This window comes from Populus alba, chromosome 11 (genome assembly GCF_005239225.2).
Source record: "Populus alba chromosome 11, ASM523922v2, whole genome shotgun sequence".
Classification (NCBI taxonomy): Eukaryota; Viridiplantae; Streptophyta; class Magnoliopsida; order Malpighiales; family Salicaceae; genus Populus; species Populus alba.
Window position 1 is genome coordinate 11,898,789 of NC_133294.1, and position 26,639 is coordinate 11,925,427.

Here is a 26,639-nt window from a genome sequence, read left to right on the forward strand (position 1 = left end):
CCTAGGCTAACTGGTCGATCATTAGAACCTTCAAAATATAATTTTGACTTTACTATCACAAACAAAATGATTTCATAGTATGATTGTTAAAAACCAAGATGAATCCAAGAGAAATTTTATTTAATCTTCCTATAAGATACTGCAATAAAAAAGGACAGGGTAATTTGAATTAAGAAATTAAAGAAACAAGATTCTAAAAATAAAAATGATGAATCAATATATTGTTAACTTAGTTTAAGGGTCTAGACATTCATTTCTCTAAATCTATTGATCATCAAAGTAAAATAAATATCATTGCAAGTCAAGCAAATAAATTTGATATCCCTTAAAGCTAGAGGAGATCAAGGAGATTACAAGTAAATTACTTCGACAAAATTTTTTAATCAATTTCTTACCATCAAGAAAATTTAATATTGGAAAACAATTCTCATTCATTTTCAAGTAGCCTTAGAGCAAGTCTATTAAATTTATTATATGCAACCATTCAAAAGCTTGAACAATTTAACCTACTTTTTATTCCTTCCTAACAAATTAAGGTGAAAATTGCAATGATCAAGTTAATTCTTTTGTTTTTTATTCTTGTTCCTAACAACAATTACAGATTGAAAGAAACTAGAAAGCACATATATCATCTCAAAATAATCCAATTAACATGAAAATAAATCAATAACATAATTCTAAAATAAGGATAAATAAGTACTTCTCAAAATAATTATAATGATTTCTTTCCATAATACACTCTAGCAAAGCTTGATACGTGTATTTCAACTTTGATTTAGTTCATATTCACATTTTGAAACTCTTGGTGAAAAACATGTGACAAGAATTAAGGTTCGAAATATAAAATACAAAATTTCTTATATTTTAGCAATTAATTTACAAAGTCTCTTAGGTATGCTAAAATCATAAAATAACTTTCAATAAGCTCAAATAAGCTTAAAACACATTAAAAAACATAATGTAAGAGAAGTAAAAATATATGTATATTTTGCACTTATCACTAACCCGCAAAACTTGTAGTCTAAGTGATGAGACTGAGATAAACAAATAGAAAAGAAATTGAAGAAAACCATGAAATTCACTATCCAAAAATTTCAACCCTAAAGGATGGAACTAAAAAGAAAAATTAATTCCCAGTAAATATAATAATATTAGAGGATGAAATAAAAAAAAGTCAATTTGAAAAATTCATCAAAGTAAATTTAATAAAGAACAATAAATAAACAAAACCAATATAAACCAAGTCAACCAAGATAAATCAAGTCATTATCAAAATCATTGAAATTGTTTTATAGAAATCAATTAAATAAAAATAACAGAGCCTGCTTTCGAATTGGATATACAATTAAAGATAAAATTTAAAAAAAAAACGAGCTTAAAAAAAAGAAAAAAAAAACAAGTAAACCTCAAACCTCTTAAACCTTAGTTAATCTTAAAAACTCACAACTCGTTAAATTTTAAAGTCGAGCTTAATCAAGAAGCTCAATTCTCATGTTGAAGGATTAAATAGAAAAAATGTATCAATGTATAAATGTTCTTAAGTAAAGAAAATAGTAATAAAAAAAATCGAAAATAAAATTTTGATAGGAAAAAAAAACTTAAGGTGGATAAAATTATAACTCTTGAAGTCCTAGACTAGTGCTTAGTCAAGATACTTAATTCTCAATCAATTTAATATTTAAGGATAAAATCAGAAAAAAAAAAATCAATTTAAAAAACTTGTCAAAATATAAAAAAAAATATCAATCAAAATAATAAGAATCAAATCTAATAGGAAAAAAACTAGATAATAAAACCATAAAAAAATTATAATTTAAAAAATCATCTCAAATAAAACAAACTTGGCGCAAGATAACAACAGATAAATCGAACAAAGCAAACTTGACCTTAGTCATCCTAGGATAAACCATAAAACCTGCAACCTGGTACATGAAATTAAAATAACCCTGTAGAATTATAGAGTTGGAAAAAAGAATTTTAAAAAAGACATAAATCAACCCAATCTAACCTTTAAAATCTATAACTCAAGTCTTGAAATCAAAATTATCACATAGAAAGCAAACACAAAAATTATAAAAGCAAATTTTCGATTAACAAAATGTTGGAAGGATAAAATTGTTTTAAAAAAAAAGTCTCAATAAAAAAAACAATCTAAAAGAAATATAGCAATTAAAAGAATAATGACTAAATTTAAAATAAAAATAAAATAGAATAAAATGTTGAAGAATAAAATTGAAAAAAAAATCAATTAAAAAAAACAAAAAAAAAAATAGCAATGAAAAATTAAGGACCAAATCTAATAAATAAAAAAAAATCAAAAGAGAATGATATTGAAAAAAAAAATTCAATTCCATGAATTATTTAGCATAAACAAATAGAAAAATAAATAAAAACCAAATGAAAAAAAATTAAATCAAATGATTGCTTTGAAACTTTGTAGCAACAAGTATAGGAATCAAGGTAGAGAGAAAGGATGAAAAAGGTCATTGATGCCAAATAAAAAAAAATTGGTCACATGTGCCCGTAATGGAAGGGCCACTATGAAGATTCAAACCCCATCGCAAAAGCTGATGGTTATGCCACCTGAAAACTTGATTACAACCATGCACAACCGCATGAATAGAACACACTGACGTTTTTTTAATATTAAATTATATTTTATCTTTGCTAAAAAGTCTAACTGTAAAATTAGAAGAAAAAAAAAAGTCAACGAAAAAACCAAAGAGCCCCTAGATATAAACTCCAAAAAAATTGAAATCAAGAGCAATTAAATCATTTCAATGTTCTATTAACAGCCCCTACACCAAGACTAATTTTTCTAGTTGAGAAGCAAGTTATATTTCAATCCACATTGCCAATATATCTAGTAAAAATGCTACAATATTTGTGGACACGAGTTCAGTTTTTTTGTTAATATATAAAAAAGTTCAATGCAAAGGGAAAATTTAGATTAGTCTTTTTTTTTTTTTTTTCAAATAGAAAGAAAAAAGAGCAGAAAAGAGATTAGTCTCGCTATCTCAAAATTTGACCTTGTACAATCCAAATGCGCATCCCCAAAGGACTGAAAACCTACCAAGTTTCTACCGTGACTATCACACAGGCGGATGCATTGCCACAGACTGCACGAATGAATGTAACATATAAACTACAAAGATTGGAAAGATTGGAGGATATGGACAAGTAGGGATGCAGCATTTACCATCCAGAAAGGAAACCACCGGCAACTATGTGAATAGAGTTACAACATCTCTACGGTATCCTCTTACGATTAAAAGCCTTGGCACATTCTCTACTAATAGATCCATGTACTCCATGTAAAAGTAAGCAGGGTGGTGTACTGGAGGCGGGGGCAGACTCACCAGCACAACAGCAGCCATTCTAGAGTATCTCAATATCGTTGAATTTAGCTTCAGGGTGGTGTAAAGAAACTTCTCTACCTGTTGCTCGTTCACTACTACAGGTTTCCCATCAGCCATCAGCTTATTCTCATCCCCCTTAGCCGACCTCTTCATCTCAGCTAAGTAGCCAGCAATGCGCTGCTGAGCAGGTGTAAATGATTCCGACCATTCATCTTGTGGAGATCCACCCTCTATTTGCACATCCCAAGATTTCATAGATATTACAATCACTTCAGCCTGCATCCGAAGATCATAGAGAAACTTCTTCACATCAGCTTTGAGTTCCTCTGCATCTGAATCCTCCTCTGCAATGCAGAAGACCTGAATCTTACAATTCTCAAAACTCTTCTTAGTACGAAGGAGCTGGGAAAGAAGAAGCATTAGACCACCATCTCTTACAATCCAATACAAATCAATAGTTCCGTACTGCATTTGATACTCATTGGGCCACTCATCAAGACCCTTGACAATAACAACAGCTTTGTTTGCAACGATGCAGTCATTGATTATTCCAACAAAAGTGGCAGGTATTTCTTTTAAATTTTCACGACGCCAGATTTCAGGATACCGCATCACCACAATGTTGGGCTTCAGGTTTCCAAGGCCCATAGTCTGGACAATTCCACGAAAACCTTCAGACATGCTGGGGGCTACAACTATTTCTGCAACGCCCTCACAGCACTTGTAATCAATGTAGGTACTTAGTTGCTTACAGGCTGCCTTAGCATCTTCAGCATGTTCATGATAGTCTCCATCTAGTATAGAGACAAATATGGACATCCCACGGCCTTTCTTCTTCATGCAGTTGGCAAAGTCGGCAAGCTTGGGATGGCAGGGAACATTTTCTGGCAGCTTTCCCCATGGCCGGCAGAATACAAGAGGGATTGGGTACCAATTTTTTGGGTGCACTTGGTTAGCTGCAAGTAATAATGAGATATGTCAAACACAATGAAAAGGAATGCATGCACACAAGCACACATAGGTAATGAGAAGAGAGAAGAGAGAAGAGAGAAAAAAAATATACGACACTAAAAACATATCAACCAAATTCCTTGTGCTCAAGATGTTTGATAGAAGCAGTACTGACTGTTCATAGCAAATTGCCATAATAGGCCACCAAGCAAAGCACATAATGCTTTCAATATTCACCAGTGAGATGCAATGACTCAAGAACTCTAAACTTTTTCATACAGTGAATTTAGGACAGAGACTACCTCCCAGCGATCGAAGACTGCGAAGAGCTAGTTGAAAATATGCACTCTTGAAGCCATCACCCCAGTCCCCAGCCTTTCCTTTAATGCTGACATAATAATAAATGAGGCTTGCTAGTGCCAGAGACACAACAGTGAATGACCAAGAAATCAAGAACATGATAACTGCAGTAAACCAGCGAAGGCACGTAAGATCCTGAAACAAACACAAACAACTTGCAGGCAGGCATGCATGCATATACAAAAGGACATTAAATGTATAAAAGCACACACCAAGATAGGCACCAAAATATTCATTACCACAGTTATAGTAAATCTTGAAGATTCTCCCCAAATGGTGCTTGCTTTGAAATCCTAATTAGACCTAAGGCTAGTAAATAGGAATATGAAAATGAACCTGGCATAACCATATTTGTCAAATCACGAATTGAATCTTTAACAGGAAAGCTCATTTTCTGAATAGCGAATAGTAAGATTCATAAATGCCATAAATTTATTAAACAAAAACATAGAACAATAATAAATATACTAAAATAAAGCATCCGTGATTTATGCAATAATATGATTCAAAGTTTTAGTTCAATAAGTAACTACTACCTAGCAGTAACTCACCAACGTCTAAGTTCTCAGATTCAAGAAACTCCATGGTTTTAGAATTCGAAAGATATAAATTCTAGAACCTTGTGTTGAAATAAAAGATTAAAAGGTAATTTTATAAAATATCTAATGGGTTATATTAAAAAGTACTTTTAAGTCTGAATTGATGCTGCTTTCTCTACAAATCCTTTGTACATCTACAATTTTCAATCAAATCTGCTTTCTCTTGCAATTCCTCCATCTTTCTTTCTTTCTTTTTTTTCCAGAATTCACTTCTTTCAGATTTGATATTTTTGGGGCAACTGAGTGAATCGTACAAAACACACAACTCAGGACGATTTCAGATGCGATTCTTGTATAAATCCAATTCATATGCCAAAGTCAAATTTTTTTCCATGTGAATCAAACAAATCATTCACTTCGAAAAACCATGGGCATAACTAATCCCAACTTGACAAGCAAAGCAACTAAATAGGAATACACTATTAAAGACTTCAGATGCTAATTCCTAGACCTACCAAATATCAAAATGACCACAATAGTCTTGTTTTGCTGGAATGTGTTCAAATAACAATTTTGCCCCCGCTCACAAAATAATCCATGATTCAAAAACTTTAAACCCCAAACCAAGAAATCTACCTTAACAACTTGTTTCTTGATGAAGAACCATCTAATGCAGCCTTGGGTTTCCAAAGAGAGTTCTTTAAGTATAACATAGCAACTCCATCAATCTCAAGTCTAGCTTCAAGTGTTCATACATGTATATCACCCAAAGCGATCAACTATTAACATGATGAGCATAATATTTCACCATAGTTTAGTGCACCCAAAGCATTTACAATTGAACAAAGCCAAAAGCACGGGTCGAGATTGAGGTTGAGGTTCATTTATATGTACATAATCCCAAAGCAATCCTTTTTTAATTCACATGGGCATTAACCTCACACATTACAGTGATTAGTATGACGTTCCAGAAAATATAGCTGGAATTAACACACTAAAGCATTCCAGCTTTTAACAAATAAAGCCCAAAGGTTGTAACAGAAAGCTTTCTGCATTTCCCAATAGTAGAATGGACATCACATTTCCAAAAGCATCCAATGAGAGTATTAAACTCAGGCTGGCGAAGAGGACAATACTGCATATTTGTTCTTTTGGGAAACTATTAAGAACTCAGAGAGAAGAAGCTATAAGGTGCGGAAACAACACAGTCCTCCATTACTAAGGCCTCTCTAGGCCCTAAAAAATAATAACAGTAGCAAAACAATATGTGATTCTTTTTTCAAAGGGAAAAGTAAGAGGCATACCTATGCATAGTGATGCTCCAAGAAGAGAGAGGCTCCAATGGTGAATTTTCCACCGTGGTCGCCAACTGGGAGCATCTAGAAGATCCAGAAGGAAGCAAGACAAGTTCACACCAGCATAACATAAGAGGTAAAACATAGTTACAGTTGGTGTGATAAGATCTAAATTCCCAATAACGACACACCCAACACAGATAAATGCAGTAAAGAGAGTAGCAATGTGTGGCTCCTGTCCATCTGCAACTTTGAAATAGTTAAGAACAGGGAGAATTTCATCATTGGCTATGGCTGCAAGCAGGCGTGGGGCACCTGTCATGCTTTGAAGAGCGGCACCCAAGGTTGAAAGAATGATACCAACGTAGATGATGGCAGGGAAAGGCCAGGCAACAGTGGCTGTAAGTAGCCTGCATAAAAAGTACAGTTCAGCAGTAAAACAGAAATAGTGGAGAGTTTTGATGTAGTCCAAACTATACAACTCAAACCAACATACTGACCATATATTATTCTCTTCAGCAGAAATGACCATGATGCCTAATGTATATTCAAAATAAAAAGGAGGCAACAAAGAACTGGGATGGATGTATCACCAAGTGGAGGAAAAAACTTTACAAGTTCTAAACTTATGGACATGTTGATACCATCCAAAGTGTTACATGAGGAACCGACAGTGACTTGCTAATAAAGCTATTGAAGACCCAGGCTACCTAACCTACTTTGAAGGCATTTAGGAATTTCCAAACCATAACAATGCATTCTCATATCATATCTTTCTTTTTCTAGCATGACAAGACATTATCCAGGCATCAGCATGATTCAAAGTTGTTAAAATCTTTACTTAAAACATGATTTTTTTTTTCCCATACAATCATTAAATTCAAACAGTATTTTACAATTTTTATTAATCATGCAAGTATGAGATGAAAGAATGAATTTTTATGAAAGGTAACCTGAATTAACATTGGTAACTGCATCTTTCTCTAAAGATTTACAATATCTCCAATTCTATAAATAACTAGAGATTTTATAACAGAGATGAATTCTACAGAAATAAATTTTGAATAATACAATAATCAGTATGTGTGATAGAAGCCTTAGAACTAGCATAGGTCTAGTAACACTTTCTATATTTAATGCATCAGACCTAAATAGATAAAACTAAACTAGGACCAGTAAAACTTTAGAAATCTAACAATGCATTAAGAGCATTTCACATAAGCATTTATTGTATGTAACACACCAGCAATATAATGAGTCCTAAGTCACAGCATAAAGATGCAATCCACAAATTACCTATAGGTGCAAGCCACTAAAAAAAATAAAACGAAGAGCACAACTACAATCTCATGAGAAAAGCCATCATATGAACAAAGAAAACTCTAATAGTCAATGATATAATTAACAGAAACTAGATGACAACATTATTCCAGTAGACAGTTAAGTGATGATATATTCTGCAGATATGCTTTGCTAGGTGTTAATATATAACTACAAGGCACTGAAGAAAGATATAACCGATAGGTGGCCTTGCAAATGCCCGGTCACTTGACTAAAAGTTGAATATTGTTAGTTACTAGAGAAGAGGGAAGTTTGTGATTCACAGTTTAAAGCAAATATCGAGGGATTTCGTTCCACATTTGAAGGGGGGGGGGGAGTAAGATGTTCGCAGCAAGTATGAAGGCTACTTGTGTAGAAGGCCATGCAAAATACCTGTCTGTCAAGAGAGTATCTCTAGTTGCAAGTGCTCCAAAGAATAACACAGACACTAGATATAGTGCAGTGGTTGCAAGAGTTGCAGCCAATGTACCGATGGGAATTGAACGTTGTGTGTCTTTAAGTGAGGCTGATCTATTAGAGCCCGCCATAATTCCCGTTACAGCAGGGAAAAATAGGCCAACCAATGCACTGAAAGAAATTAAGAGAAAAAAAAATGAGAAAAGGCATAAAAAAATTCATCTCACCCCTATTTCAAGAAAATGCATTTCCATGCTTTAAAGGAATGTGTTGTTGACACACTAGAATTGTAACCAATAGAAGTGTTTTTGGTAAGGGCCCGAGGCATAGTATTGTCTAACTGAGACATGAAAACCATGAAAAATTCAACTTCATTTAACAACCATTAGCACGATAACTGATTGAAATGCTTACAGCTATACTCGATTGCATAATGCCCAACAGTTCCAGTGATGGTAATTAAAAAGAGAATGGTGTGTGCCTTGGGAGGGTGTGGCAGAAAAGCAAAGTGTATCAAGCTTGAAGGTAATTCCAGGAACTTTAAAATCCATTAACTAGGGCAACTAAGATGATATAAATTAGATATTGGCAACTGCTGGACCATTAGGCGTTTGTTCATTATTCTTTTTTCTAGTGATGACATAAACAGTGTTTGGTTACCTGAACATGAAAAAAAATGTGTAAAGTAGAAGAATGAAGTCTACCAGCTTCTGCTCCATGGTTATGGAGCTCCAAATTAGTTTTCCATTCTACATTCCTTGAACTGTACAAGGAATAAGCATATTTCTTTCCAAACAATGTACAAAAATCTCTCATTCAAATTCAATTGCAAGTATTCCCAACAGAAAACAGAGTTCAGATTGCTAAACCAAAGCAAAGAAACATCTTCCGTCAACTTTATTCAGCAGTTGGAAATTAATATATACCAGAGTATTCTGGTATTACAATAAAACAGGAAGTACATCACTTAATAATATTGCAATCAGATCCATTTATTTTATTAACTTCAACAATCAACAAATACTATGAGATTGAAAATTCTTGTCGTAGCTTACTTGAAATTCCAGTAGACCTTTCCTTCAGGATCAGGTATGCCAGCATTATTAGTAAATTGATAATCTGAACTCCAGTTTTCTTTAAAACTTTTCAAACTCAAGCCCGTGATTCCATCTGTTAAAATCATGGAAAGAGAAGCATTTAGTTTTATTTCTCCACCAGCCAATAAGAAAGAACAAGGAATAACAGTGAAAGCAAGATCATGAAAACATCAATCACACATACATTTACAATTAAAGTTGACAGTTAATTAGCATATAGGTTAAGGTCAAAAGTGAATCCTGATGTACCAATCAAAGAAATTGTTTGCCTTGAACTTAAATCAGCAAGGTAACTTGGCTACACTATGTTTTATGCAGAGATGCAAGTGGATAGTCAAATTCCATTGAGATCTCATGCCACTAACAATTCCAAAGAGATCCAAAGCCACCAACCTATAAAGCTCAACACTAATAATGTTCATCATGGAAGTCCAAACAATAATGTTAAAGTCAGAATGAATGGTTCACTGTTTATTCATTGACTAAATGTATCTAAACAATAATAAATTAAAAAAAAAAAAAAAAAACATGAAGAAGAACGAAGACTCAATAAACATAAGCAGCTAGATCTAAGAGAAAAAATGGTGCAAAAGCCTTCAAACAATGACAAGACGAGGCTAGATGATAGCAATCTCCAACACTCTGACAATGCAGCACTAACCATTGACAAAGATCCTGTACAAACCGTCCTATACGAGATACAAAGATATGCAAAAATGAAAACTCCTTGTCTTCACAGACATAGGTAAACCCCAAAGTAGGAGTAAGAAGGATACAATAGGATGATTAATTAAAAACATTCTAAGAGAGTTAACCAATAATGTACAATGCCCTCTAAATTGATTTATGAGATGCACAGCTGAACAGGGAACATATGTTTTCAACTTCACAGATGCTGCAAATCTCTGTTAGGCGAGGCAAAATCCATTTATCTCATGAAAAGACAAAAAATACATCCAAAAGATGGACAACTAACAGTTGTGAAACATCCCAGCAAAACCAAACCCTTTAATGAACCAAAAAATACATTCTACTAGTCACAGAGCTGATAACCAAAGCATTCAATTTCCTCCTTATGAAAGATGCACTTAAGATCTAAAGCTCTATCTCAGCCGATCACTTTCAATAATCATCAAGTGTATTCATCTATTGACAGATAGTTCTAAATCAAAGGTTTTAATGTCAGAACACAATTTTAAGTTCAGGATTCATAGTTATCAAAACTGAGCTAGTTAATGAAGCTGTCAAGGTACCAGGTCACTGATTGAACTCGTGAATCAGATAAAACCGACAAGTAAATTCACAAATTTATTTATATGCTAACCATAATAATTACTAATCAAGGGTGACAAAAGCCAACCCAAATCTATCTATTTTAAAGGGGTATGGGTCATAAAAGTGTCAGTATAAAATTTGAACGGATCGCTAATGGATTGACTCAAAAATATTCTAAGATAAATGGGATGGGTGGGGTTGGGTAAGGGTCACCCATCTGACCCATTGACAGGTATAGCTCAAAGAACTATAAAAGCCTTCGACATCATCCAATTCTTCTTCATTGAGGGACTTCAATGAAGCAACATCGAGGAATTTCCCGTTCATTATATTGATCGACCCCGTCAAATTTCATAGCTGGTTATTTGATTTGAGAGGGAAAACAGAAATTTTACTAATTTTCATTTAACCCCTGAATTTTTTGAAAAACTTAGTTAATTTATTTTTCCAACGAATAAGTTCTTATTTGAAAGCTATTTATACTAAATATATTTTAGTCCCTGAATTAAAATTTTCTTTTGCAATCAAGTCCCTGCACATCAAACAGTAAAATTGGTCAAACAATTTAAATGGGTTGATGGCTAGGTTAAGTGGGTTTAAGCTGGTGTAGGTACCCATTGAAAAAATAAATGGGTCATAAAAGGGTATGCACAGAACATTGCCCATACCTATTTTGACCTAACTCATGCCCACCCATTTGCCACCTCTATTACTAACTCAATAATATTTATATTTAAAACATGGCATATAATATTATCAAATTTGCTTTCAAAAATAATTAAAAACATAAATAGAGAAGTATTGCTAAGTTGAAAACAAAATACTTAGAAAAAGAATTGCTTCACTAGGTCGCCTGGTTGGTTCACTAGTCTATCTGCCCAAACAAATTTTGTTTCTCATTAGGTTTTTGTCTTAACAGTTCAATTCAAAATTCAAAATACTTTAGGCTACGATCATAAACATGGCAAGTCTTTTTTCTGATTCTGATAGTTAAAATAAGTCAATGTACCTATCAAAATTAAATTGTAAAAGACAATTGTGAATTGAAAAAACTACAGTGGGTAGCTAATTATTTTCCTATAGAGTTAGAATGGATCGGGGTGTAGTCTAAAAAACACCATGTATGTACTAATCAACATTAAATTTGGTCAAGGATTTGGAACATGTACTCCAAAACTTCATTCCAATGCCAGACTTCTATCGTATTTAAATGCTCAATGCATCAATGACAAGTAATAGGCAAACATTACCAAGAAAGAAGAAGAACTTAACACTCACCGGCAGGGTAATCCTTCTTCGCCAAAAATATCCCAATAAATATGCAGAACAATGAGAACAAAACAGGAATGAGAAAAGCAGGTGCAACTCGATTGATCATCTTCACACCACCAAACACGATAAAGCATATGACAATTGTCACAACAATCCCATAAATTTGCAGATCATGTGAACTTGGACTTTGTATGGGATGTGCAACTTCCGTTCCATTAAATGTTGTTATAGATGTTGTTATAGCCTCTACAGGGAAAACATGAACAGCCAAAAATATAAATTATCAGTGCTCTTTAACATTTTGAGATGGTAAGGTTAGATTCATGCTAACAGCTAACAATCATATATAATATCAGCAGAAAACTCTAAATCTTTACCTCTGAATAGCCCAGCAGCAGGAACGGCATTTAAAAAGGTTTCTACAGCTCCCAACACATAGCTAAAACAATGAGTAGAAGCAAATGAAAAGAATGATGTCAACACAAATACTTAGCGTATACAAATAGGCTATAAAGATAATAAAACTAATTGGAACCTCAAGTCCTAGAACATGGTCTAGGGCATTAACCATACATAACATGGTGGCATCAGAAAAGGGACAAGATATACTCACAGAGCTCCAGCAACTGCATTCCCAAGGAAGAAACATAATCCAATACTCACTCCTATCTCAGGACCAAGGGCACGACCAATGAGATAATATGGGCCCCCACCCTATATAGAAGGTTCATACAACAAGTGACTTGCTTAAAAACTATTCCAAAATTGAACTTGTCATCAGAAGATAACAACTATAAGAAACTGAAAATGAGAAAAAATCAGTTGTGGTCATCAATCTTATAGAGCATCTTAGCATGAGTTAGTAAGGAATAATACACACAGCAAACCACTACAAGCAGCAAACCACTACAAGCAGCAGAGACTCATTTACAAGTGCGGACATAGCATCAGAAAAATCCAAGCACAGATAACCATACCAAGAAAATAATTTGGAATCAAGAATCAACCAATCCATGGAAGATAGTTAGCTTAATTTCTTACTCCTGCATCAGGTTGCCATAACACAGATAATCAGTCATGCCTAGAAGAATTTTAAAGATTAACTATGTTACTGGTTAAAATAGTTATTCATTATTGAATTTCTTAATCATAGTGACAACTATATAGAGTTCGTAAAGAATTAAGAATTAGAGAAACAAACAAATGTCAGCCTGTGACAAGAAACAAGCATGTAATATAAGCACGCTAGAAATAAAGCAAACAACATGCTTAACAAACTGTAACTCAAGAAACTCAAGAAGTGTTGTTGATGCAATCAACAAAAGAGAGGCTTAGAAATTATTTTCATTTAACTTTAAATCCCAAATAGTTTATATTTCTTGTAATTCTAGTTCATTGAAGAATACTATTTAGTTTAGAACTATTGGCGCTTTGATGCCTATAAAAGGAGCATATTTTCAGCCTAATTGGAAATATTTTGATAATGCGATTATGAGTATTTTGGTTTTGTTTGAGAGCTGCAGCCTTGAGTGTCTTTTTCTCTTTTCTCCATGTGCTATTTTCTTCTTCTCTTTCTTATTGCCTGCCTACTGCACTATCAGGTAGGTAATATTTACAGCCTTAATTCAAATACTAAATTCTACTAAAACAATCCCCTAATCATCCATAAATCCACATTTATAAACCTGAACTCACCAAATCCCTTGTGGGACATGATGACAAAGTTGTCCTGTTGTTAAGAGATTGGGAGAATCAAGATGTGTATTTTTTGAATAGAATGCATAATGAGTTGCATGGAAAGATTTCAAGACATAAAGAGAAGTTAGAAAAGTACAGTGATAATTAATTTTCTCTACTAGCTCAAATGCTAGAGCAAAGGACAAAAAGCAAAAGATTTGTAAGACTCGGTGATGTTGCATCACCGAGTTAAATAAAAGCATTAGCTTTCGCATTCATGCCTTGTACCTCAGGCATGCCTAAGGCATGGTTTTAACAGCACTGGTCCCAACATAGTAGCAAAATTCTTGAACTTTTCCCATATTTCTCAATTGGGGAAAATGCAAAAAAGAACCTTTTAGTTTGGACTATTTACAATTGAGTGACCAATTTTCAAATTCAAATTTGGACATTGAGCATGTGTTTTCCTCTCCTAGCATTTACTACTTTAACTATTAATTAAATCGAAGGGATAATTGTATTATCAATCCTCAAAACTTTGATAGATGTACCTTTTCTAAGAAATCCTAATCCTCTAATTTCTAACAATTTATCAAAATGCTATCAAATATGCTATACCAAACACTTTTACACATGAAAATATACCCTACATTTTATGTACATTATCATGATTCATCTATTCAAGTGTACCAAAAAATATATAATAAACATGAAATAGACTACTTTTTATTATTATTAAAAAAAATAAAACTATCCAAGACCAATGAACATGGTTCATAAAAAAATAAAAATAAAATAAAAACATAATACATATTTAAGTTCTGTGTTTTCAATCAAGTTCACGTTTATTCAAGAACCAAGTCAGGTCAGCAAAGGGATACCATTACATAAATTTGGTCCATTGTAAAAAAAAATGAAGGATTACAACTCAATTACCTAATAAAAAAATAAAAAGATGGGATGATTATACGCAATCATATTAGCAACTTGAATTGAAAGAAAAAGGCAGGTGCTATAGGAGGGAAACCACGTGCCTCTGAAGAATCAAAATTCAAAGCGTGGTCATTGCAGAGCAAATTGGAAAAATCACAAGATCATTCTTTGCATTCTTCCCCTTCACAATTTTACCCATATTTTGAACAAACCAACTAAACTATAAATTTATCATTTTAACTTGAAACTAAATGCTATTTCTATCTCAAATGTTATTCTAACAGCTTTGATCAGCATAAAGTGTTGAACAAAGGGATATTCATAGTTTGATTACTCAAACCATGATCCAAATCATGCACTAATATGAATTTTCAATTCAATACTTTCACAAACCTATATTGAACCACGTAAAACAGCGTAACTGGTTTTATTGTTTGACTTACCAATTAGTCTATTTATGTACTCCTCCATTTCAAAGAGTTTGTTCAATTTTCCATTTTGGGATGGTACAAAATGGTTTTGCATTGTGAGCCACTTTAAGTTGGTACTAACTGTTTAATTTTCCTAATATGCCCCCTAATTGCAACCCACTTTAATTCCTTCAATCCAACTACTTTCTCTCTTATTAACTTGGATTTAAATAAAACTTTCATTTCTTGTTGTTAATTGATGTGAATTTAGAGTAAAAGTCTCATCAATGTTAATGGAAATTATAAGACTTGATTGCACTCTTGTCTAGGCTATAATATTGTGAGTCATCAAAAAAAAGTGTTTCTTAGAAAACTATTATGTATATGTTTTTTTAAGGAAATCTTTTGTTTTGATACTTGAATCTTGTTCAACTAGTTTGTATATCAAACCTCGCACAATCCCAATACATTCATGAGTATTTGATTCTAAAATATAATAAAAAGGATGATACTAGAAAATGATGCAAGAATAAACACATAGCATCCAATTAATTGCTCTTTCTTAATCTATATGGAAAGTCAAAAGGAATAAAAACTTGGGTCGGAGGAAGTACACAATATATACTAATAACTTTTGTGATTTTTATTTGAAATATCTATATCTATAATTCTATTTGAAAATGTCTAACAAAAACAAATGTCATGGAATAACAAAAAAATTAATGGAAGATAATCAAAGGGTCGATTACCCAACATTTAGTTCAACTTGGTTCAAGCACCCACTAGTCACGAAGCATAAACTGCAAGCTAAATAACCTAAAAAGAAAAGGAATTGAATCAGACCAATCTTGCCACTTTGTCAACCCTATTTTCCAAATCATTTGGTTTGTTGGTTCATTGTTTTTCCTTAATACCCCTTGTTCCACAAATAAATATAGGGTATGCATTAGTATCTTTGACCTATGTCATAAATAATTTTCTCTAAAACATAACACGGTGTATAGTGTGGATAAAAGCTAAGATTTTTTTAATCCCTAAAATTTTACAACCCTAAACTACAGAGAAAAAAAACTATGGTTCTTAAGCCCTAAGTTTATAGCCATTAACCGTAGAGAAAATTCTGAAAGGTTTATTTCATTAATCTTTAAAAAAAAAAAAAAAAAACATCTCTACTATAGTTCTTTTAGGCTTCTTATATACAGGTAAAAAAAAGCAAAGCTGAAAAATAATAAAAGTGTTATAATCTAACTAGGAAAAAGAATATTAAATCAACTAGAAAAATATAACAAATCCTGAACAATAACTTCTCAGCCTTTCCAACCTCCAATGATTATGAAATTTTAACCCTATAAAAAACAAGGTCTTTAGAATCTCCTATAAAATTTTAGTTTGATTTAATAGTCAAATAAAAAATTATGCTCGTTTTACTAGACCACGCATTGGACTCTTCTAGAACAACTCAAAATCTAGAAAATCTTAACAATTAAAGAAATAATACAATAAAAATAATTATGTCAAATATAATAAAAACAAAGTGCCCCACAACAATCCTCTTAACTTGAGAGAAACTTGCCCTCAAGCTAAATGTTAGAAATTGAACTCCATCATGCCAAAAGAATAAATACTTCAAATATAGCATTGTCACCAATTTATGCACGAGAAGTTATTCCAGATGAGTTACGTGTGATACTCACCATATTGACTTGATACTAAGGGCTAGTCTTCCAAATTTACCTCATTATAGAATGAGCCCAAAAAAAGAAGAGATCTTAAGGGATAAAATAGAAGAATTGCTAAACAAAGAGATGATTCAAGGGAGCTTAAATCCATGTGTTGTCCCTGCTTTACTGACACCAAAGGATGGTAGTTGGCATGTGTGTTGAAAGTCGTGCCATTAATAAAATCATTGTAATATCAGTTTTCAATTCCATGTTTAGATGACATGCTAAATCAATTGTGTGGTGCAACGGTCTTTTTAAAGATTGACTTGAGAAGTGGGTACCATCAAATTCGACCAGGGGATAAGTGGAAAATAGCTTCCAAGACAAAGGATGGGTTATATGATTAGTTAGTCATGTCATTTAGGTTAATGAATGCACCAAGCACATTTATGAGGCTGATGAATCAGATTTTGGAATCTTTCATAAATAAATTCATTGTGATTTGTTTTAATGATATCCTTATTTTTAGTCATAATAAAACAGATCATAATGAGCACTTAAAGAGTGTTCTAAAAGTGTTGCTTGTATCATATTGAGCACTTAAGAAGTGTTCTGGAGGTGTTGTTTATAAACAAGGTGTATGTAAATCTAAAGAAATGTAGCTTCATGACCAGCAAACTGTTATTCTTGGGTTTTGTAGCAAGAGCTGATAGAGTTAAAGTCAATAAGGAGAAAATGAGGGCAATCCGTGAATGGCCCATGCCCAAGATAGTTAATGATGTGTGGAGTTTCATGGTTGGGCTACTTTTAATAGAAGATTTATTCAAAATTTTAGTAGTATTGTAGCACTAATCATCGAATGTTTGAAGGAAAGTTTAAATGGGGTAAGGAAGAACAAAGTTTTGCCTTAATAAAAAAGACGTTATACAATGCTCCAGCTTTAACAAGTTGTTTGGGGTTAAATGTGATGCTTGTGGAGTAGGTATGGAAGAGTTCTTTCCCAAAGAGAAATGTCTTATAGCCTTTTCCAATGAGAATCTAAATGAAACTCATTTGAAGTGAACTACCTATGATAAAGAACTCTATGATGTGGCAAGGGCTTTGAAAGTTTTGGAAGCATTATTGGATTAATAGAGATTATCTTGTATTCAAATCATGAAACTCTTAAGTCTCTGAATAGTCATAAACAAATCAATATGGATATGATGGCCAGGTGGATTACATTCCTTCAAAAGTTCAATTTCAATATGAAGCACAAAGCTGGAGTTCAGAACAAAGTGGTTAATGCATTAAGTAGGCAAGTTGCCCTACTAATCACTTTTCATAGCAAGATTATGGGTTGTGCTATAGGGTGAAAATGTTGATTTTCAAAAGATATGGTATAAGTGTTCTGATGGTTGAGTTGATGGAGATTTCCGTATACATGATGGTTATTTACTGAAAGGCAATCAATTGTGTATCCCTCGCACATCCCTAGGCGAGAAATTGATTCGAGACTTGCATGGCATATTAAAGGGTCATGGAGGAAGAGATAAAAGAGTGTCAGCTTTGGAAGATAAGTATTGTTGGCCGCAGCTCAAGCATTATGCCAACAAATTTTTGCAAAATTGTCAAACAGATAAGGGGTGTCAATAGAAAACTAAAATCAAGCAGGCTGTAAATACTAGATAGAAAATCTCTCTTACCATAGATAGCTCCCTAGATATAGCTTAACATATATAGCTTCCTAGAATTACTCTTTGTAATTACTGTGTACAAGACAATTTTCCCTATATAAATAAAAGGCTAATCTTAATGAGAGGCAATTCAAACCAATCTATTATGGTATCAGAGCCTCTCTCATAGAATTCTTAAATATTAATTTTTCTCGGTCATAGCTTCATGGAAAAGTTAGATAATGTTTGTGTTAGATTTATTGACAAAAATTATGTTGCTTGGGCATTTCAGTTGGAGATCTTTCTCAAGGGAAAGGAGTTATGGGGCCATATAGATGACAGCGATAAAAGAGACTTGGTTGTTGAGGGATCTGTTGTTGCTAAGGCAGCATGGGAAACCAAAGATGCACAAATCATGTCCTGGATTCTTAGTTCTATGGAGCCACATCTAATCTTGTCTTTGTGTCCTCATAGATCAGCAAAGGCTATGTGGGATCACCTCACACAAGTCTATAACCAAGATAACAATGCTAGGCGTTTTCAGCTTGAGTTGGCTATTGCCAACTATACCCAAGGAGATCTCTCTATTGAAGATTACTATTCTGGATTTTTAACTCTATGGAATGACTATTCTGATCTTGTTACAGTTAAGATTTCTACAGAAGGAGTGTTGGCAATGCAGCAAGTCCATAAGATCAGCCAACGAGACCAATTTATGATGAAATTGCGACTTGAATATGAACCAGTCCATGCCTCTCTAGTCAATCGTGATCCTGTTCCATCCTTGGATGCTTGTTTTGGAGAACTCTTGCGTGAAGAACAGCGTTCAGACCATTATAGAGCAAACAAGAGTTGCCACAGTTGCTTATGCTGCTTACAGCAAAGGGAAGGGTCGTGATATGAGCAAGACACAATGCTATAGTTGTAAGAAGTATGGCCATATTGCACGTCATTGTCCAAATAAGTTTTGCAACTACTGCAAACAGCCAGGACACATTATTAAGGAATGTTATATTCATCCTCCACGCCTCAACAAAGCTCATCACATTGTTGTTACCACTGCTGGTCCTTCCGCTACACAGGCTCTTGTTGGCTCGCCTATCTCACAGCCTCCAACAAATTTATTAACCAGAGAGATGGTGCAAGAAATGATTATGAGTGCTTTCTCCACACTTGGTCTTCAAGGTACTGGTTCTTCAACTCTTTCTTGGATCCTAGATTCGGGTGCTTCCAATCACATGACAAACTCTTTTGGTGGCTTAAGTAATATCCGAAAATATTGTGGATCCTCGCATATTCAAACAGCTAATGGCAATGCTCTTCCCATTGTAGCTGTTGGTGATATACCTCGTTTAAAAGATATTTTTGTCTCACCCAAGCTTGCTGTAAATCTAGCTTCTGTTGGTCAGTTTGTGGACAATAACTGTGATGTATACTTTTCTAAGCACAGACGTCTATTTTTCATCCAATTTCATGTTCCACGCACCTTGGTTCCTTCCTCTATTTTATCTCTCTTTTGAACTGCACTTAAAGTGTCTAATGAAGTTTGGCATAAGCGTCTTGGTCATCTAAATCCTAGAATTCTCTCCCATCTGTTGAAATCTGGATTGATAAACAATAAATTGCATTCCTCTTCCAATATGTTCCTTGATTGTGTCACATGTAAGCTTGGCAAAAGTAAAGCATTACCCTTTCCCTCTAAAGGCAGCAGAGCCACAAATCTGTTTGAGATAGTTCATAGTGATGTATGGGAATTAGTCCTATCCTTTCTCATGCAGGATACAAATATTTTGTAACCTTTATAGATGACTACAGCCATTATACATAGGTTTATTTCTTACGGAACAAATCAGAAGTTTTCTCCATATTCAAACTATTCCTGGGACTTGTACACACTCAATTTTCTACCACTATTAAAATTCTTAGATCAAATTCGGGTGGGGAGTATATGTCTAATGATTTCCAATCTTTCTTGCAAACTAAAGACATTATTTCTCAACGATCATGTTCCTATACTCCTTAACAAAATGGAGTAGCGGAACGTAAGAATCGACATCTTTTGGATGTAGTTCGGACTTTGCTCATTGAAACCTTAGTTCCTCTTAAGTTTTGGGTAGAAGCTCTCACTACTGCAACTTATCTAATCAATCATCTTCCTTCACAAATCTTAGGTCTAGAATCTCCATATACATATACAAATCTTCACACCTTTGGGTGTGTATGCTTTATGCATCTTCCTCCGCCTCATAGAAACAAACTTTCTACTCAATCCATTCGTTGTGCCTTTCTTGGGTATAGTGTCAATCAAAAAGGTTATCTTTGTTTTGATCTAAACACCAATCAAGTTCACATTTCTAGAAATGTTGTCTTCTTTGAAAATTAATGTTTCTTTCCTTTGTCTTCATCCTCGGCCACATCTCTTGCCTCTTTACCTTCTTTTAATAACACTTCTCATATACCTAGTGTTCAGGTTGATAGAATCAAGCCACATTTGGTGTACAGGCGTAGACTACCAGCACTGCCCCCTTCAACTAATGTCCTGTCATCTGCTCCTTCTTTGCCTCCTTTGGTGGATTCTAAGGTAACTGATTTGCCTCCCTTGCTGCCTCCTTTAAGGCGCTCCTCTAGAGTATCTATACCCCCTGATAGGTTTGGGTTTAACCCATCCATGCCACATATCTCTAATATTGTTCTCTCTGCCACTTTAAACTCTATTGATATTCCTACTAGTTATTCACAGGCAGCTAAAGAGTCATGTTGGCAACAGGCCATGCAAGAAGAATTAAGTGCCCTTGATGCTAATCATGCTTGGGATATTGTTGATTGTCCTTCTGGTGTTACTCCTCTTGGATGTAGATGGGTCTATTTTGCTAAAATCAAGGCTGATGGCAGCTTGGACAGACATAAAGCCCGCTTGGTGGCTCTTGGAAACCATCAACAATATGGAGTCAATTATGAGGAGACCTTTGCTCCGGTGGCCAAAATGACTACGATTCGGACAATTCTGGCCATCGCAGCTTCTCAACATTGGTGTTTACACCAACTAGACGTGAAGAATGCCTTCCTTCACGGTGATCTCAATGAATATATCTATATGCATCCACCAACTGGCTTATTTTCCACTCATGTTGTGTGTAAGTTGTGTCGCTCCTTGTATGGTCTCAAAAAAGCTCCTAGGGCATGGTATGAGAGATTTGCCTCTACCCTTCTTGACTTTGATTTTCTCAAGAGCAAATATGATGCCTCTTTGTTTCTGCGTACAACTGCAAATGGAGTTGTGTTTCTATTGGTATATGTTGATGATATAGTCATCACGGGTATTGATTTAACTCTGATTGATCAACTAAAACAGCATTTGCAGAACTCCTTCCACATGAAAGATCTCGATAATCTAACATATTTTCTTAGTCTAGAGATTCATGCTAGTTCACATGGCATTTTTCTATCACAGCACAAGTATGCCATGGACTTGGTGGCTGCTGCTGGTCTCCAGGATTTGGCACCTCTTGATACTCCAATGAAAATTAATATCAAGCTACGCAAAGATGAGGGAGATTTATTACCGGACCCAACAGCATATTGTACACTTGTGGGCAACTTGATCTATCTTACGAACACTACACCTGATATCTCTTATGTTGTACAGCAAGTTAGTCAGTTCATGGCCTCTCCCAGGCAACTTCATATGGCTGCTGTTAGAAGAATCATCTGCTACGTTCATGGCACTATTCAGAGAGGGCTTTGCTATCCTGCTGGTACTTCTCTTGATTTAATTGCCTATGGTGATGCTGATTATGCTGGGTGTTCTGATACTCAACGTTCAACTACTGGTTGGTGTATGTTTCTTGGCCCTGCACTTATTTCCTGGAAGAGCAAGAAACATGATCGTGTCTCCAAGTCTTCTACTGAATCCAAGTGCAGGGCAATGTCCCAGGCTTGTTCAGAAATATTTTAGCTACATGGGCTCCTTATTGAGCTTGGTTTTCAGCAGTGTATCCCTACTCCTCTTTATGCTGATAATACAAGTGTCATTCACATTACTGCTAATCCTATCTTCCATGAGCGCACTAAGCATATTGAGGTGGATTGCCACTTCATTCGTGATGCGTTTGAGGCTCGGATTATATATCTTCCTCATGTGTCTAGCAATCTTCAGGTGGCTGACATCTTCACCAAAACTCTCACACGCCAGCGTCATCATTTTCTTGCGAACAAATTGATGCTTATGGACAAGCCCACATCAATTTGAGGGGGGTTGTCAATAGAAAGCTAAAATCAAGCAAGCTATAAATACTAGATAGGAAATCACTCTTACCATAGATAGCTCCCTAGATATAGCTTAACATATATAGCATCCTAGAATTACTCTTTGTAATTATTGTGTACAAGACAATTTTCCCTACATAAATAAAAAGCTAATCTCAATGAGAGGTAATTCAAACCAATATGTTAAGGGGCAATCACAAAACATTGACTTATACACCTATACCTGAACATATTTGGAAAGATATTTCCATGAATTTTTTGTTAGGTCTTCTACGAACTCAGTGAGGAATAGATTTTATTTTTGTTGTTGTAGATAGATATTCCAAGATGACACATTTTATACATTGTAAGAAATCTATAGATGCAATCAGTGCGGCTAGGCTACTTTTCAGGAAGATAATGAGGTTGCATGATGTTCCAAAATCCATCACGTGCCTTAGTCATTTTTGGCTAACTTTGTGGACGATATTTAACTCCTCTTTAAAGTTTAGTAGTGTTGCTCATTCACAAACTGATGGCCAAACGAAATCTCTAAACAGAACTTTAGGCAATCTGATATTTATGGAGGCAAGCCTATACAGTGGGATGTTGCATTGACTCATGCAGAATTTGCTTACAGTAGTTCCAAGCATAGTGTTACTGGCAAGACACCATTTGAAATTGTGTACATGAAGCCTCCAAATCATGTACTCGATCTACATTCATTGCCTAAAGCTACTAGGTTTAGCAAGTTAGCAAAGAATTTGGTTGAATAGGTGCAAATTGTGCATCAAGAGATCAGGAGAAAACAGGAAGAAACAACTACTAGAAATAAGCATGCAGCAGACAAGCATAGGCAGGTTAAATTGTTTCAAGAAGGATACAGTCATGGTTTTCTTGTGTAAGGAGAGGTTTTCAATAGGCACCTATAATAAACTAAAGATAAGGAAGTATGGTTCGTAAAAGGTGCTGAAAAAAATCAATGGCAATGCTTATGTTATTAGTTTTTCTGATAGCATGGGCATATCAAAAACCTTCGATGTTGCTGATCTTTACAACTATTTTCCAGATATTGAACTCAACTTGAGGACAAGTTTTTCTAAAGTGGGGGTCTCCTAACGCAACGTATAGTGAAGATAAAACTAAGGTTTTCAAGCTCTAAGGTTATAGACCAAATTGTAGAGAAAATTCAGTGGTATTTTTATTGATTCTAAATAATAGTATTGATCTCCATAAAATAAACTAGGCATCCCTATTTATATTAGTACTAAAATCCTTTATAAAAAATGATTCCTAATTAATAGAATTCATCTAGTATTAGAATTCCTAAATAGTAAAATACTAATAAAATTAAAAGTCTTAAGTTAAGTATGAAACAAATAATTAAAATCTAAAATTAACTAGGAAATTAATTAAAACAGGAAAAATGTAACTTCATGCTTCAATTTGGACCATAAATTCTTGGGATAATTGTTCTACATCAAAATTGTTCAGAAATAATCCTCAAATGAACCAAATAAATTAAAAATCACAACATTACCATGCTTCTCTTGACCAAACAAGTATTAGACAACTAACATCAACCCTTGTGGTGGAAGCATTTAGGGTGGTCATGCAATATCCAGTAGATGCAAAGTACCACCAAAAAGAAATAGAAAAAAAAGGGTAAATTAAAACAGTATCTCTCTTTTAGTATGATCCAAGGTAATTTTTTCAAAAATAACTACTGTTTAGAACTAATTTATTAATCATGTTTTCACTTATGCCCCTAATATGCTCAATCTAAGAGCTATCATTGAAAATCAATCCCATATTCTCATCGAGAAAGAATTATTTAACATTTAACAAGCCATTAAGCTGGTGTAGAAAAGGCTGTGAAAATAGCCTTGTAGATACTAAACCCCAACAATACTTTATCCAAAACATAAGTAAGAACTTATTTAATAATGTCGTCACTGATACTGACCTTCATTGCACCATTAGTTGCAATAGCACTCAGTGAAATCCCAGTTAGGAAAGTACACAAACCACAAAATGCTACCAGCACCAGAGATTCGCCTATGCCAGCCATGCCAACAATCCTGCAATTTTTACAAAAACAGAAAGCAATCAAAAACTATTGTATGAGAAAGCATAGGCATAAAATTAAATGTACATCATCAACATCCAGTCAGTACTGAATGGAGAGAGGGGGGGTGTAATCAACATCATTTAGTACAACTAAATTCAGATTAAATCATAGGAAGGAAGTAGGAACAGCAATTTGTTTCGAATATCACAGCTGTTCCTAAAAAGAATACTTTTCATTTGGTTATATAACCCCATTCAGAATACCCTTTGATGTATGATTTCTGGCACAAGTCAATGCAAAGCCAAAACTTTATGAAAAAAATTTGTCTCGTCTCTACCCTTTCCCCATCTTACCTCTACAAGCACCTAGCCAATTTCAAAACTGATTATTCTAGATTTACATTTTATACATGGTTGTGAACTTAAGTCTCTTAACATATTTTTTTTCCTTCCCACTAACAAAAATGTAACTGACAGATTATCTATTTAAAAAAAGTTGACAGTTTTTGAAAAAATTAACAAACTTGAAGGCTTTAAAAAAACACTAACTATATCAAAGGCCAGCAAGCCATTAATAAACCAAACCTGAATGCCAATTTATTTTCCTTTACCTCAAGCTTGATTACAACCCACCATGTCCATATAAAATTAAAACCTTCAAGAATCTAAATACAACACAACTTATAAATGTCCATGTTATAGGTAAATTGAATTTTACAATCAGCCCTAGGTTCACGAGAGGACATCATAGTCCTTTATTCAATTGACAGTTAGACCACAACTTATAAAGAAGAAAAGGAAAATATGGGTATATCCAAAAATGAGAACATTTCAGAGCTCTCAATTTGTTATCACTTTTAAATAGCGTTATTAGCATGTCCAATAAATGGGTAGTTCACGAGAAAAAAACAAGACATTAGTTGAATGATTTATTGATATTAAAAGACAATTCAACCATATTTCTCAAAGAAACTTGTATGATGAATACATATAAGAGAGAGAGAGAGAGAGAGAGATGTGATTAAATACAGCACTTTGTGAAATTTAAAAATATTCGACTGGATAGATTTCTCCTTCGAATTTCAAAACTTCATTGCTATCAATTAAAAGCAAGAAACAAGGTGGATGTACATATCTGCACAGACCCTATAATCACTAAATTAAAACAAAATGCAGGTGCGGATAAAGGGAACCTAAAAGGAAGCATCACGCGAGATAGTTACCAAGAAAACCGAATATAGTAGATAATTCCAAGTATGTTTTGCAAGCATGGGACGAAAACACCCATCATCGTTCCCAGTTTAAGATCATTATGCTGCATTGATGTATCAATAAAGAAATAAAACATAAATAGTGGATGAAGACTAGTAGTGAGAAATTGCTAAAAGAAAGGGAGCAGTAGCAAATACCCCTGGGCGATCTCGATCAAAGGTGACAGGAGCATCCTCACCATCCCCCCTGGGACTAGAAGGTGCGGCAACTTGCTCCCCTGTCATACTGGAAAAGCAAGTCATTCAACAATAATGTAGATAGATGTTCAACAATAAAGGAATGAACGAGGTAAGGTACCTCTTAAGACCAAGAATGTTGACGAGGGAATCAAAACCAAACAATTCCAATCTGTGCTCTCTTTCTGACCCATTTGTATTATCATTCAAACGATCGGAATTCGTGTTTTTTTTTTCTTGGGAAGAAGATCCGGGAGGAACGGAGGACATCTCAAGGACGGCGGGATCGTGAGCCACCACAGGCCTGTATTTGCGACCACTTTGCTTCGTGTGGAATTCGTCTTCTGACCCACCACCTTCAATATCTCCGTTGTCCATTTCGTTTTGGCTTTCCAAGATCTAATCTTAGTCTTCAAGTATACATGTAGGTATTATACACTATCTACAGCTACTACAGATCCAATTCCAAACTGAAATGGTAGATCTCTCAAAAAATGCATACGATTGATACAAAACAGTTATAGAGAGAGAAAAGAAATAAAGAAACGTAATTGAAAAGTAATTAGAAGAATATCTTGCTCTCCATGGACTTTGGTCTACAAATCAAAATAAGGGAAGACAGATTCAGACCCAGCCAATTGTTTTTGTTATGTTT

At 34.2% G+C, this 26,639-nt stretch overlaps 1 protein-coding gene across 3 annotated transcripts; it reads right to left on the minus strand.

Annotated features, from left to right (window-relative positions):
* Positions 1-2,926: 2,926 nt before the first annotated feature.
* On the minus strand, positions 2,927-26,639 carry LOC118035358 (cation-chloride cotransporter 1). Of its 3 annotated transcripts, XM_035040898.2 has the most exons (13): positions 26,106-26,639; positions 25,946-26,033; positions 25,760-25,851; positions 24,433-24,547; positions 12,499-12,599; positions 12,263-12,324; positions 11,892-12,131; positions 9,297-9,411; positions 8,218-8,412; positions 6,514-6,914; positions 4,613-4,774; positions 3,200-4,315; positions 2,927-3,119 (listed from the first exon to the last, which is right to left on the minus strand). In XM_035040898.2, the coding sequence occupies exons 1-12, from the start codon at positions 26,360-26,362 to the stop codon at positions 3,225-3,227; spliced, it is 2,919 nt and encodes a 972-aa protein (XP_034896789.1). In that variant the 5' UTR covers positions 26,363-26,639; the 3' UTR covers positions 2,927-3,119; positions 3,200-3,224. The 3 variants fall into 3 exon arrangements, with proteins under 3 accessions (XP_034896789.1, XP_034896788.1, XP_073268909.1); XM_035040897.2 differs by having other exon boundaries at positions 2,927-4,315; XM_073412808.1 differs by lacking the exon at positions 25,760-25,851 and having other exon boundaries at positions 2,927-4,315; positions 26,106-26,247.

What these genes read in the sequence shown, in the direction of transcription:
- LOC118035358 (XM_035040898.2), bottom strand. Translation starts at nt 26,362, where the DNA reads ATGGACAACGGAGATATTGAAGGTGGTGGGTCAGAAGACGAATTCCAC. An exon ending in AACATTCTTGGTCTTAAGAG is followed by an intron (nt 26,034 to 26,105) that starts GTACCTTACCTC and finishes TTGCTTTTCCAG; the next exon opens with TATGACAGGGGAGCAAGTTG. An exon ending in TTGATCGAGATCGCCCAGGG is followed by an intron (nt 25,852 to 25,945) that starts GTATTTGCTACT and finishes ACATCAATGCAG; the next exon opens with CATAATGATCTTAAACTGGG.